We start from the raw sequence: 13,418 nt of genomic DNA, 5'->3' as shown, positions 1-13,418 counted from the left end.
CAGAACGTTCAACTTCACCACATCCATCCTCCATGATTCAATAACAATTGCGGGATCGATAAAATCTCAACCAATTGCGAACGCTTGTAGACGCAGAAGCAAGAGCAGTCCTCCGGTTCCCTAACACTCGCTTCTGGTCGTCGCAGACGACTTAGAACACTTGCCAACACAGCTAAGAAGCATATCTGCTGGTATCCACCATGCCCACTCTTGTGGTTGACAACTTCAACATTGTCTGTGCTACGCTGGGAGGATTCATCACACTCTTCGGTCTTGTGTCGTATCTATGCAAAGAGAAATTCTACCTATCCGAAGCACGTAAGATAGCCTCCATGTCAAGGTCGGAGCTGTATCCTCACCCCTTCCAGTAATCTCCCTCGTCGCCGGACTCATCTTCTCCCCCCACGCAACCAATCTTGTCCGACCCGAAGAGTACGTCCTGGGTTCTCCTGGAGCCCTCAACACCGTCACTCTCTACTTCACTCGCCTTGTTCTTGGCGTGCAGCTCGTCCTTGCCGGCGTCCAGCTACCATCCAAGTACCTCAAGAAAGAATGGAAGAGCTTGGCATTGCTTCTCGGCCCTGGCATGGTTGCCATGTGGGTCTGCACCAGCCTGCTGGTGTACGCTTTTGTCCCCCATATAAGCTTCGTTCAGGCCTTGGCTGTTGGCGCTTGTGTTACACCGACGGATCCTGTGCTGTCGAACAGTATTGTCAAGGGCAAGTTTGCGGATAAGAATATCCCCAAGGACTTGCAGAGGATCATCATTGCGGAATCGGGAGCGAACGACGGGTTGGGATATCCGTTTCTGTTTCTGCCGCTGTTTTTGATTCAGCATGTTGGACATGGGGGCTTGGGTGCTGATAACAGTGCGGCGAATGCTATGGGGAAGTGGTTCGGTGAGACTTGGGGATACACCATCATCCTCAGTGTCATATATGGTGGTGTGGTGGGTTGGTTGGCGAAGGAGCTGCTGCACTGGGCGGAGGAGCGGAAGTACGTTGATAGGGAGAGCTTTCTCGTGTTTGCCATTACTTTAGCAGTAAGTCTGAGGCGAACGTTACTACAGTCTTGCTCTACTGACTGCGTTTTAGCTCTTCATAGTGGGTACAATGGGCATGGTCGGCTCTGACGACGTCCTCGCCTGTTTCATCGCCGGCAACACCTTCACCTGGGAGTAAGCAATCTCCCCTCCTTCAATCAGACTCATCCACCTACTAACACTTCACCAGCGACTGGTTCCGCCTTGAAACCATGGACGACTCCTTCCAACCCACCATCGACATGCTCCTCAACGTCTCCATTTTCATCTGGTTCGGCGCCGTTTGTCCCTGGTCTTCCTTCCTCAACTCCCACGTCATGCCCCTCTACCGCCTCGTTCCACTCGGCATACTGGTCATCTTGCTCCGTCGCCCCCCCATCATCTGGGCCATGCACAAGAAAATCCACCAGATTGAAGAGATGCGGCAGGCGCTGTATGTTGGATTCTTTGGGCCCATCGGCGTCTCGGCCATTTTCTATCTGTACGTGGCAGAGGAGTTCCTTGACGGGATCAAGGTGGATGGAGAGGTGAGGGCAGATGCCGAGTATCTGAAAGAAGTCCTGCATGTGGTCATCTGGTTCCTGGTCATCTGCAGCATCGTCATCCACGGTCTCAGCATCCCGCTAGCGAAATTGGGCTTCTATCTCCCGAGGACGATTTCCGAGGCCATATCCAGAGATAGAGACGATGAGCCCGATGTGCCGTTCCATATCAGGGAGCATGACGGGTGGGCGGGACAGGGGCTGAGGAATCGATTTGGAGGCGCGAGTGGCGGAACCAGTACGCCGGCTTCGCGACGGGTGAGGCAGATTGGGAGGTCTATTATTCGGGGCAATGAGTCTACGCAGTCGAGTACGAGGAGAGAGGCTTTTGCGATGGAGGAGAATGTGACGAGCGGCAGAGACAGTGGGGGCAAGGAGAATGGCAAGGCGAAGGAAGAGTTGGTGTCACCAGCCGTCCTTGAATCGAATGATGGGCTGGTCGATGGTGGCTCTGCAAAGGAGCCACAGTCCGCACAGCGGACGATCCGTTTCCCGGATGAGTCGCATGAGAGCCTCGCTGCGGAGAGCAAGAGCGGCGGAAAGGGCGAGTCCGGCTAAGAGACGGATGGCACAAGTTGCAGGCGTTGAGTGACAAAGTATGATCGAGGATCCATACGAAATTAGGTTTGCGGGAGTAGCGAAGAGCTGTTGTAGATATGCCAGAGCTTAGTAGGTGAGGTGCATGTTCATGTCAGATGCAATAGTATAGATGGGAAGGGTTCATAGGATATTAGACGTAGCGAGACTTGGTCATGTATGTTGTTAATGGCTATCCACAAACGTAGTTCTGCAAGAGTTCTTGAGCTCTCTTCCTATCAGTCTGAGGCTAAGGCAGTGAGACACGAAGCTTTCACGTTCCGGGCTTGGGCGCGTTGAAACCATGAATATCATAAGACGTAGATGGAGCTTTCATTGAACGCAATAATATGGCACAGTATAGAGGCTTTTGAGAAAAATGTAGCATCGTTGGTAAGGAACGCGATATCATCAGACGAAATCCTCATCTGCTCCAGCTACGACGCCCCGCGAGTCGCGCTCTCGAACAGGTAATAGAGGAAAGTCCAGTGAGAAACGGTATCCGCCACTCTTGCGAGCGACGTCTACCGTCTAGACCTTCCTACAATAAATTCTGCCCTTGAATGAGTTGAAGAAAGAAAAGGCGTTGGGGATGCTCGGAAAAACCTTCTTATACCCGTGGGCCAGGGCCGACCAACCAATCAGCCCCCGCGGATTATCCCGCTAGCTGAGACCTACGAAACCACCAACACTGACGTCCGACGAAGCTCCCAGCAACAAACCCATCCCCCTCGCCCCTCCACGCGCCCGTCACCATGCTGCGGCAACCAATTCTCCGGTCGCTGAAGAGAGCCGCCCCGAGGGCGAGCCTCAATGGCTGCCGGGCCTTCTCTGCCTCAAGCTCGAGGCCTGCAGAGGTGGAGCTCACCATCGGTTCGTTGGCCCCCCAGGTCTATCTGTCCCAACGTCCAGCTAACCAGCTTCATAGATGGCAAAAAGGTGTCAATTGAAGGTACGCCCGCTCAAAGTTTACCAGCCTCCATCCCCGTACCGTCTAACGCGGCCCAGCCGGCTCCGCCCTCATCCAAGCCTGCGAGAAAGCCGGCTCCACCGTCCCCCGCTACTGCTACCACGAGAAACTCATGATTGCTGGTAACTGCCGCATGTGTCTGGTGGAAGTGGAAAAGGTGCCCAAGCCGGTCGCCTCATGTGCGTGGCCGGTACAGCCGGGAATGGTCGTCAAGACCAATTCGGCGCTTGTGCACAAGGCGCGTGAGGGCGTCATGGAGTTCTTGCTGGCGAATCATCCGCTTGATTGCCCAATTTGCGATCAGGGTGGTGAGTGCGATTTGCAGGATCAGTCGATGAGGTATGGATCGGATAGGGGACGATTCCATGAGATTGGCGGGAAGAGGGCGGTGGAGGATAAGAACATTGGGCCGTTGATCAAGGTGGGGATATCAGTGTGCGGGTTTGGAAGGTTGCTGATGATGGCGGCAGACCTCGATGAACAGGTGTATTCATTGCACGCGTTGCGTCCGTTTCGCCAATGATGTTGCGGGCGCGCCCGAGCTCGGCTCAACCGGCCGTGGCAACGACCTTCAGATCGGAACTTACCTGGAGACCATACTAAACACCGAGATGTCCGGAAACGTCATCGATCTATGCCCCGTTGGTGCTTTGACTGCGAAGCCGTGGGCATTCAAATACCGTCCCTGGGAACTCGCACATACCGAAACCATCGACGTCCTCGATGCCCTTGGTTCCAACATCCGGGTCGACAGCCGCGGAATCCAGGTCATGCGTATCCTTCCCCGCTTGAACGACGATATCAACGAGGAGTGGATCAACGACAAGTCGCGATTCGCCTGTGACGCGCTCAGCACGCAACGTCTCGTGAACCCGCTCATCCGTGTCGACAACGAGTTCCAACCGGCCTCCTGGGAGCAAGCACTCGTGGAGATTGGCGAGGCGTACAAGAGAATAGCGCCCAAGGGCAACGAGTTCAAAGCTATTGCTGGTCATCTTGTCGATACGGAGACTATGGTGGCTATGAAGGATCTTGCTAACAGGCTTGGCTCTGATAACTTGGCTCTGGATCAGCCCGGTGGCAGCGAACCCATTGCCCACGGCATCGACGTCCGCTCCAACTACGCTTTCAACTCCCGCATCTTTGGTGTAGAGGAGGCTGATGTCATCCTCCTCCTAGGAACCAACCCCAGACACGAGGCCTCCGTTCTCAATACCCGCATCCGGAAGCAGTGGTTGAGGTCTGATCTGGAGATTGGCCTGGTTGGCGAGGACTTCGAGAGCATATTCGAGTATGAGAACCTGGGTTCAAATGCCAACGACCTGAAGGCAGCACTCTCCGGACCCTTCGGCAAGAAGCTTCAGTCTGCGAAGAAGCCTATGATTATCGTTGGTAGCGCGGTCGCAGAACACCCCGACGCCAAGTCCTTCTTCGAGCAAGTTGGTGCTTTCGTCGAAAAGAACAAGGCCAACTTCCAGACACAAGAATGGAACGGCTACAACGTTCTCCAGAGGGCCGCTTCCCGTGCAGCTGCCTATGAGGTTGGCTTCACAGTGCCCTCGCCCGAGGTTGCACAGACGAAGCCCAAATTCATCTGGTTGCTCGGTGCCGACGAGGTCAACGAGGCTGAGTTGCCCAAGGACGCCTTCATCGTCTACCAGGGACACCACGGTGACAAGGGGGCACAGCTTGCCGACGTCGTCCTTCCTGGCGTCGCGTACACGGAGAAGTCCGCCACATACGTCAACACCGAAGGGCGCGTACAGATGGCTCGTGCCGCCGTTGGCCTTCCGGGCGCTTCCAGGGAAGACTGGAAGATCATCCGCGCTGCATCAGAATACCTCGGCGCTGAGCTGCCATATGACGACGTTGAGGCGCTCCGGGACCGCATGGAGGAGATCTCGCCTGCTCTCAGGCGGTACGATGTAGTGGAGGAGGTGGCACTGCCTGGCTTGAGCAAGGTGCAGCTGGTGGATCAAAACAAGGGCTCCAAGCCGACGGGAGCGCCGCTCAAGAAGCCGATTGAGAACTTTTACTTCACAGACTCGATTTCAAGGAAGTAAGTAGTTGACGTCCATTCGGATTGTGGTGATTCGTAACTGACATTCATAGTTCTCCGACAATGGCGCGCTGCTCAGCAGCCATCGCGGCGAAGAACCCCGAAACGAACTTCATGGCGCCTGGAGAGCCGAACCCGCAGGTGGCGTATGGACCTGATCAGTCGGCGGGGGCTTTGGCGGCCAATGTGTAAAAGAAGAATTCTGAACTTGGGGGGTGTGGGGGGGTTAGTGGATTTGTATATAGGGTCGCATGGTCTCCTGCTTTTTTGTGTGTGTCTCTTTTGTGCGAGGGGACAGCGATCTGACTGGCATCAAGATGGTAGATGTGTATAACAATACCAGAAAGGTCATATTTTCAGGTTTTATTCCTCTTATGCTGGCTGGGATTGGACTATCTGGGAGAACTGCTAACTGCCTGCCTGCAGGAAGGGAGATTGCGAGCGGATATTCGAGTCGGATGGAAGAGGAAGGAGAGAGTGTTATCGTGGCGCTGCGACGGAACTGGGAGAGATGTCTGTCAGAAGGAAGCCACAACATGCCGCTTCCAACATCGGGTCAGAGCAGCACTGCCACTACTTACTCTTCGCGAGGCATCAGGCTGGAGGCAGTGTGATGGTCGTACGCTCGATTGTGGCGTATATTGGTGGGATACGGACCTATTGCAACTCATTCATCGTCTCAGCCGCACGCAGCCACCGAGGCTGGAGATAGTTTGTTTATAACCGTCGAACTCTGGGGGTTGGATACTGATGCGGTTTTCCTGGTCCGACTGAGTCCTTTGAACTTTCGGCTTCAAAGTTATACGTTGACAGGCGCTGTCAAGCTACCCTAGGGCAATTGCGACGTCTGCTATACTCCTCCAACGGGGTGTACAACTGGATGTGAAAAGACGCCGACCGTCCGTACGCAGCTCACTCAATGGATATTCCGGTGGACGCGGATTCCCCGGAGTCAGTGACGTTTTGGACGCTGGCATACTACTTGGAGCAAGAGAGTAGCATGTCAAAGGTCAGGGCAGGGGTGAAGTACTATTTCGACTCGCAGACATTCCATATTGGGAACGCACTCGACATCCCTGATTACTTGAGAAGGTGCTTGGAGAAGGCTGAGGAGACGAAAACTCCGTTCATCGTGTGAGGATGGGTGATTGAATATTTCATTTACGGCAAAGCTAATGGGCCTGGCAGGATTCTGTCAATTGTGGGAGAACCCCAATGGCTTTCGGCAGCGCTGAGTTCGGCGCTGCCTGGAGTTTCTCACGGCTGGATACAGGATTTCCTCGATTTTGAGACGGCGCGGCACATGTGGGAGCGTGGCACGGTTGTGCTGCCGGTATTTAAGAAAGCCAGAAAAGGTATGTAATCCTTCCTCCCTTGCATTCCTGAAGATAAATGCTTAACTTGATTAGATTTGCGCTTCTTCATGCAATACCCAGACGTGCGCTCAGACTGGCACTACGACTTCCAAAGCAGCCATGACATAGACGCAAAAATCTCCTTCAGCCCCGTCGCCACATACGTAGGCTCCTCGAGGTCCGAAGACAATAACGAACAACAAGGCGAATCCACTCCCATCATCGCACTCGCCTGCCGGGATGCAAAAGTCGCAGACGCCCTGCAGCGGCACTGCGTAGCGGGCAACTGGAGCTGCGAACCGCTCTTCTCCTGCCCAGCGCGAATCTTCGTGGACCTCTTCGCCCTCCTGGCAGATTGGTCGAGAGTGTGGAGATGCGCGCGGGAAGAATTGGCTCTGCGGGACGCGCAACTGCATGGAGGAGGAGGGGAGAAGGCAAAAGCACCGTCCGTGTTGCTGCAGACGAGGGCGCTGCATAGGGATACCGCCAATGTGATTGCGTTGCGGGAAGAATTAAGGTTGCATGTCAGTGCGTTTCAGCGGTTCGAGGCGCTGCTGCAGACGGCCCAGGTCTCGTCTTCCTGCACGAGGGTTTTTGGGGGTGGGGAAGAGGTTAGGGATTTGCAGGAGCGGACGGCGGATTGTTTGCAGAATCTGGTGCATCATCAGGAGAGCTCTGGTGTTATACATCGGCAGTTGGAGATTTTGTTGAGTTTGGTATGTATGCGTGATGATGGACTGTCTCGTTTTTCACGTCCGGTTGAACGGCTCGCTGCGGTTTCTCGTGGGAGCTGGGTTGCCTGTTGAGCGCAAGTCATTTCCTGCAATCTGTTCGGGTTAGGGGAAAGATGGGTTTTGAGGGTTATTATGCCTCGATATACGGCTCTATAAAACCTATAGCTACAGCTGTCTATAACTGGGCAATTCCTAGCTGTTGAAAAACCGCAGGACGGAGGAATTCCAAAGAGGCTGTTCACTCGGACGTGGAAAACCACAAGAGGAAGGAAAACTAACAGTTTCCAGGCCTTCAACACCGAAACCGTCTCACAAGGACAAGCAGTAGCCCGCCTCAACGCACTCGCATTCGGCTTCCTGCCACTGTCCTGGGTCGCCGTAAGCCTCCCTTCACCACCCAAACCAAACCTCCTCCCCCTAACACAAAGAGAATATCGCAGACGCTCTTCGGAATGACCAACTTCGGCATCTCCTCCGTATGGTACCCGCTCTGGGCCTTTGTCGTCGCCGCCTTCGTTCTCCTCGGTTTCTACGCCCCCCGAGCCGTGCAGGAATGGCAGAAATTCGAAACGGCGCTTTCTGTCAAGAAGATCCGCGCATTCCTCTCATTCAGGGAAGAGGAGAAAACCGATGTCCAGGGTGTGAGGGAGAAAGCACCATCTAGGAACCGCCTAACACGGCGGCGCCGAAACGACGGCTACTCTCCAGCGCCGCAACAAACCACGACCACCGACGCCCCCTCCTCACAACCTTATCTCGACATCGTTCCCGAACCCGACGCTTCCATGCTGGCGAGTGCCGCCGCCGCTGCTGCTCCTACACCTGCTCCTACTTCTCGCCCGCGTTTCCGTTTGCCGCAACATCCACCCGGCCAATCGCGACTCGCACTCGCCCAGGTGAAACGAGGTATCGATCGGGGGAGACGCACGTTGCTGGTGCGGAAGCCGTCGCCGATGAGTCATTTGGCCGTCAATAGGCCGAAGGGGGTTGGGTGGAGGGAGTGGAGGCGGGGGATGAGGGAGATGGAGAGGGGGGATGGATGAGGGGGGTGGGGAAGGGGGTTGTGTAGGCTTGTGTACAGCCTCTGTTCAGTGTTCACATCCAACTGAACACCCCCCTACACTTCCTCTGTACTGCTGCTTTCTACATCTAATTTAAACAGCTGGCAGGGCAGCAATATAGGAGGTACTGCAATTAGCTTTGTAGCGTGCCTCTACATATAGTAGTATGTTTAAAAGGAAAATTTCACCTGTTGTATTATTAGGTTGTAGCTAGTTAGCTTGTGCTAGGTAGGTAATTCCACCTATAGAGGAATTGCAAATAGATGTTTAGTTAGACGTGGAAAGCTGCGGTATATTCTGGAAAGAGACGGGTTGGGGAAGGTGCAGTGGGTGGGTGGAGAAAATTGCAGTGTATGGGATTTCATGTAACAGTGCGTCGAAAGTGCCTAGATTGGGCGTTCATGTTTTGCGTAGAAGCGATGGGGAGGGGGGGGGGGAAGAGGGATATAAAGCGGTGTTCCCTTCTACCACTTGTGCCTATTTCTCCTTCCCCTTCTTCCTCTATACAAGCGGGAGTAAAAAAGATGGTGAAATTTTGATTGAAATGGCGCCTGGCGCTTCCAAATGTTCATTGCGCGGCGTTCGATTGAGAAAATGGGTGTACGTTGGTGATGGCCTGGTCTCCGTTTGTCTGTGTGTTTGGGGGCGCAAATATGCTCCTGTTGAGCACATGGGATTCTTGGAAGTGGAAAAGAGGGGAGTCTTGATGTTCTCGACGAGGAGCTCGAATGGTGGTGTGCATGTGCGTGGAGCCATTCGGCATCAGTCAAACTCCAGAACGAATGTGTATGTGTTCGGAACAGCCATCACGACGACCCTCATGTTCCTAGGGAAAAGAGATATTTAAAGGCCTCGTCTGTCTGCTCCTCCTTCTTCACAGGCACAAGGGAAGAGGTTTCCTCTAAAACTTTCAGGCTACTCGTTCATGTGGAGGATTTCTGAGCTCAAAAAGTCAGAAAATACTTCATCAATGTCTTTCGAGTTGTCAAACGGAGTCATTTAAAATCAGGGACCGATGTGTATGTATCCGGAGAAGCGACCACCTCGACTCTCATATTCCCCATAATCCCAGAATAAGAGAAAGGGAAAACCAAATTTAAGCACCTCTTCAGTCGTCTCCTCCTGCCTCTCTTCTCTCTTCCTTACACGACAAAAGGGAAGAGTCCTCTCGAAAACAACGAGTCCAGGCTCTTATGTGGAGGTTTTCTGGGCTTCAAAAGTTAGAAGCGACTTAATGTTTTTCGCGGTGTGAGACGGAGTAGTCTAAAATCAGGGACCGATGTGTATGTGGTTGGAAAATCGATCAACATGGGCGCCATGTTTCTTGGGAAGAAGGAGAGATTTAAGCGCTTTGTTGGGCGACTCCTCCTGATTCTTGTCTCTTTTCTTCACAGGCAACGCTAAAAGGGGAAAGTTTTCTCCAAAAATACGAGGCGGACCACGGATGTGGAAACTCTGCGGACTCAAAACGACGAGACAATGAGATAATGTTTTCCAAGTTAGGAAACGGGGTTGCCTAAAAATCAAGGACTAATGTGTAGGTGTCTGTGTTTAGAAAAACGATCACAACCTCCCGTATGTTTACAGGGAAAGAAGGACAGATTTAATCGCCTCGTCGGTCTGCTCCTCTCGCTTCTTCTTCTCTCTTCTTCACAGGCCAACGCCAAAGGGGGAGAGTTTCCACTCAAAGTAAGAAGTGGGGCTCGCATGTGGAGGATCTCTGGACTCGAAAAGATCAAAGAAGACCCCTATGTTCCTGGAGTTGGGAAACGGAGTCGTCCACATCAACACATTATCGAGTGCCACGTAGGTGGAAAGATCCATGACTGAAAAAAAAAAAGAAAAACTTATTCTTATGTCTTTTTCGCTTTCCGGTCGAGTCCGACGGCGGTCGGGAGAAAGTCTGGAGTAGCCGCAGCTGTGAGGAATGGTGCGATCTTTCAAGGCAGCCGTCACTTCGTCGAGGAAAAAGGAGCTCCATGGGACTGTAATTTCTAGAGCTACGGAGACGAGATTATGTTTGGATTAGCGAAAGGGCATACACATTCCACGCCGTCTGCACTTGCACTTCTTCGCATGTTCCACACACACTGCCACGGAAGCAGAAGCAAACAACGTATATGGGAGCGCATCTATGCGAATCCTCAACCTGAAACAAATTTCATGGAAATACGAATCGTCCCATGTCTTGCCATTAGCTTACGAACATGAATGGGGAATGGGTAATGGGTAGAGAAAAACTATGGACGTTGGCAATGATGGATCCGCTTCAAGCCGGCAAGATCAACTCGTTCAGGATGCTATGTCGCGTTTCGCGCGACTAGACTATTGCGCCAGGACAATAAAAAGGGTGAGCCACGAGGTTATGAAAATTCCAGGTTCTGGAGTTTGGGACTTGAAAACGAGGCATGGCAGACAAACGTGGGTCCTCCAGAACTCCTTCTGCAAATGCACATGATTCCGAGTCACAGGAGTCCATTTATTAAGGGTTCTTCTAGGAAGACCTTGGGTTGTTCTTACTTTCTTCACACACACGCGCACACATGTTGCTGCGTTGTCCTCTAAAAACGCTATTTCGAATTCATGTGTGTTCTGAAATTGGAAACAGCCGTCTACAAAACTCATGTTTCTTCTCGTCTTTGCAGCGCCTGACCACTAAAAGAAGCCGGAGAAGAAAAGGTTCTGGAATCGAAAATTATAGCGGTGGAAGTGTTTCAAATTGGCGCATGTTATGGCGCAGTCTCGACAACGAGAGCTCGTGTCGGCCTATGCCTGGAATAGGTACGGTCTGTAAAATGCAAAGAGGATGGTAAACAGGTTTTAAGCTACCCGGGGCATATATATCGCTCTAGGGATTGCTTATGGAGAGCTTGTTTCGCTCGCATTACCCTGGAATCCAGGCGATGTGTTCGTAAAAAAGCCGAGATCATCCGACATGTCCACTCTTGAGACAGAACCACATCAGCAACTTAAGATGTTTTCTGTTTGGCTCCAGAGCGATTAAGGACTCAAAGCCTTCAAAGAAATATACGCATGAAGTGAGGTGCTGAATTGTTAAAGCGTACGGAACTCAAGCTATGGACGGCCGAGACGTGCATCTCAAGAATGTCAAGAAAGCGTTCATGTTTGTCGAAGAAATGAGTCTAGAACACGTAAACCACACTCTGGCCTCACTCATGTTCCTAGTGTCTTCCCTCTTTTGTTTATTTGGAGAGGAGCCCACGGAAAACCTGAAGAAGAATGACGCACAGATCTATATACCCACTTGGAACATTGTTGTGCAGCCCTTCGCAGTTCACTATCTAACAAACAAGAGATACGCAACGCTGATGCAGGATACAAAATGGCTGGAAAAAGGAAAAGCAGTAAACTACGATCTATTCACAGTGTAGAAAATGTCCGGAGAGTTACCATTCCCATGGGTAGACACGCAACCCAATTTCTAATGGTTGGATGCTCAGAATACCTTGACAACAAATTAATGTTTTCCTTTCACGCTTGCAGCTCCCCCGTTTCCTGAGTCAGAAGTATCTCAATCCAAACACATGTGGCGTGAGAACTAAATTTCCACCAAACGCGGCGATGTGTAGGATAAGTTGGAGCTTTGAAGTTAGCAAACAGACGCCAACGCTCCAACCAGAAGGCTTATGTAGTAGATGTCTGGCCTCGACATCCATAACACCAATATCGCGTCTGCCGTTGGGACCCGCGAGGCAGTTCGATAGCTGAGCCACATAAGAAAATTACTCAGCGTTTAACGGCTTGTCCGTCTCACAGTCCGGCACTCATGCCTGAAACCATTTCGATATCGATGAATGTGTATACTAGGACCTAGATCCTAAAAGCGAACATGGCTGCCAGCAAGAAGGGCATACGACAGAACAAGAAGTTCTACGCCCTAGACATGATGTTCTAGATCTACAAGACGTTGGTACCTAATTTATGTTGCGTATCAAGGAAAATTCATTCTTTCTCCCTTTTCCTCCGACGGCTCGACAGGACTATAAACTCATCGTGGTCAATTCATGTCTCAATCTGCGGACTTCTTTTGAACCAGAAAAACACCGGACGTGATTGAACATGTGCAAGTCCGCGCATCTGTCCAACCCTCTTACAAATCTAGTGTAAGGGAAAAAAACAGAGGAGGAAGGATGCCGGGAGCTTGGTTATGAGACTTGGAGGCAATCGAAGAAGATGCTGAGCAAGCGGAGTACCCAGATTGCGATTCCATTCGGCGAGGAATATATTGAATTGATGGATAGTTAGGGAGTTTTCACTGGCTTCACTGACGCAAAACCATCCGTACTGCCCCGCTCTGATGACGAAGAACCTGAACGCCTTAGTCTTATGCATCACAAGTGCAGATTATGTGGTGAGAGATTCGCATCCAAAACCATATTGCTCAAACATGTTGTGCACTGTCCGAGGCCAGCGAGATACAACTATGTCAATCTCAGATCGCACATTTGCAACCGTTTCTTTAGAGTAAAGTTGAGTGCAGACTTGCCACCGATGTCCCACCGTCTCCTTGAGTCTTGTTACCACCTCCGCCCTGCGCCTTCGTGCACAACTGCAAAGCCGCACTCTTGAACGTCACAAAACAGTTTCCTCAATACTATGTCCTTCAGCTGGCAGTCACTTCGCGAAGGTACCGCAGACGTCATTAACTTTGGCGGTCCTCGAGCCTACGCGCACTGCCATCGCGGATGGAACTGCTGTGAGAGGAGCTGCTCAATCGCACAGTGCATACCTTCTAGAATAAGGTGGAATTCCATTTATGAGCCATTTCAGGTGCCTCCAACATCAAATACACAATGGAAAAAGCCACCATGCATACACATGACAAGCTTGGCTGGTTACACACGCTACTTGTGGCTAACAAGTTGTTCCCCTTAGTCGAGCAGCATCTTAGCAGCCAGAACACTGCATTCGTCGACCACAATTCAAAGACTGAAGCCTAAAAGAGATGTGTAAGAGGGGTGGTACAGCTGTGACTTGCAGTTTCCCTTTCTCTTGCAATGAAAGGACACAACGTTGTATTCTATGCGGGTGGCCAGCAGAGTGCGGCCGACTGCGGTT

The 13,418-nt window shown here is 51.9% G+C and overlaps 3 protein-coding genes across 3 annotated transcripts; all 3 read left to right on the top strand.

Moving 5' to 3' along the window:
- Positions 1–200: 200 nt before the first annotated feature.
- EI97DRAFT_387310 (uncharacterized protein) lies at positions 201–2,142 on the top strand (the record flags this gene model as incomplete). The annotated part of the gene is made up of 4 exons (XM_033796113.1): positions 201–318; positions 369–1,042; positions 1,095–1,177; positions 1,233–2,142. 4 exons carry the CDS (start codon positions 201–203, stop codon positions 2,140–2,142), a joined length of 1,785 nt encoding a protein of 594 aa, XP_033649243.1.
- A 707-nt stretch (positions 2,143–2,849) lies between these two features.
- Positions 2,850–5,856, top strand: EI97DRAFT_437575 (NADH-quinone oxidoreductase). Its single transcript, XM_033799369.1, has 5 exons — positions 2,850–3,033; positions 3,089–3,112; positions 3,169–3,551; positions 3,601–5,189; positions 5,243–5,856. The coding sequence occupies exons 1-5, from the start codon at positions 2,916–2,918 to the stop codon at positions 5,379–5,381; spliced, it is 2,253 nt and encodes a 750-aa protein (XP_033649242.1). The 5' UTR covers positions 2,850–2,915; the 3' UTR covers positions 5,382–5,856.
- Positions 5,857–5,993: 137 nt separating this feature from the next.
- EI97DRAFT_470971 (uncharacterized protein) lies at positions 5,994–8,321 on the top strand (the record flags this gene model as incomplete). Its single annotated transcript, XM_033801802.1, has 5 exons — positions 5,994–6,323; positions 6,378–6,544; positions 6,599–7,260; positions 7,567–7,656; positions 7,719–8,321. Exons 1-5 carry the CDS (start codon positions 6,109–6,111, stop codon positions 8,319–8,321), a joined length of 1,737 nt encoding a protein of 578 aa, XP_033649241.1. The 5' UTR covers positions 5,994–6,108.
- Between the last annotated feature and the right edge of the window lie 5,097 nt (positions 8,322–13,418).

The sequence above is a fragment of the Westerdykella ornata genome, assembly GCF_010094085.1.
Source record: "Westerdykella ornata strain CBS 379.55 unplaced genomic scaffold EI97scaffold_51, whole genome shotgun sequence".
In the NCBI taxonomy this organism is placed as follows: domain Eukaryota; kingdom Fungi; phylum Ascomycota; class Dothideomycetes; order Pleosporales; family Sporormiaceae; genus Westerdykella; species Westerdykella ornata.
Note: the sequence above shows the minus strand (reverse complement) of the source record. Positions and strands in the feature narration are given on the sequence as shown.

Bases quoted from the DNA above. Each gene is read 5' to 3' on its own strand.
- EI97DRAFT_437575 (XM_033799369.1), top strand. From the start codon at position 2,916: ATGCTGCGGCAACCAATTCTCCGGTCGCTGAAGAGAGCCGCCCCGAGG. The intron at 3,113-3,168 runs GTACGCCCGCTC...AACGCGGCCCAG, and splicing joins CAAAAAGGTGTCAATTGAAG to CCGGCTCCGCCCTCATCCAA. The intron at 5,190-5,242 runs GTAAGTAGTTGA...TGACATTCATAG, and splicing joins ACAGACTCGATTTCAAGGAA to TTCTCCGACAATGGCGCGCT.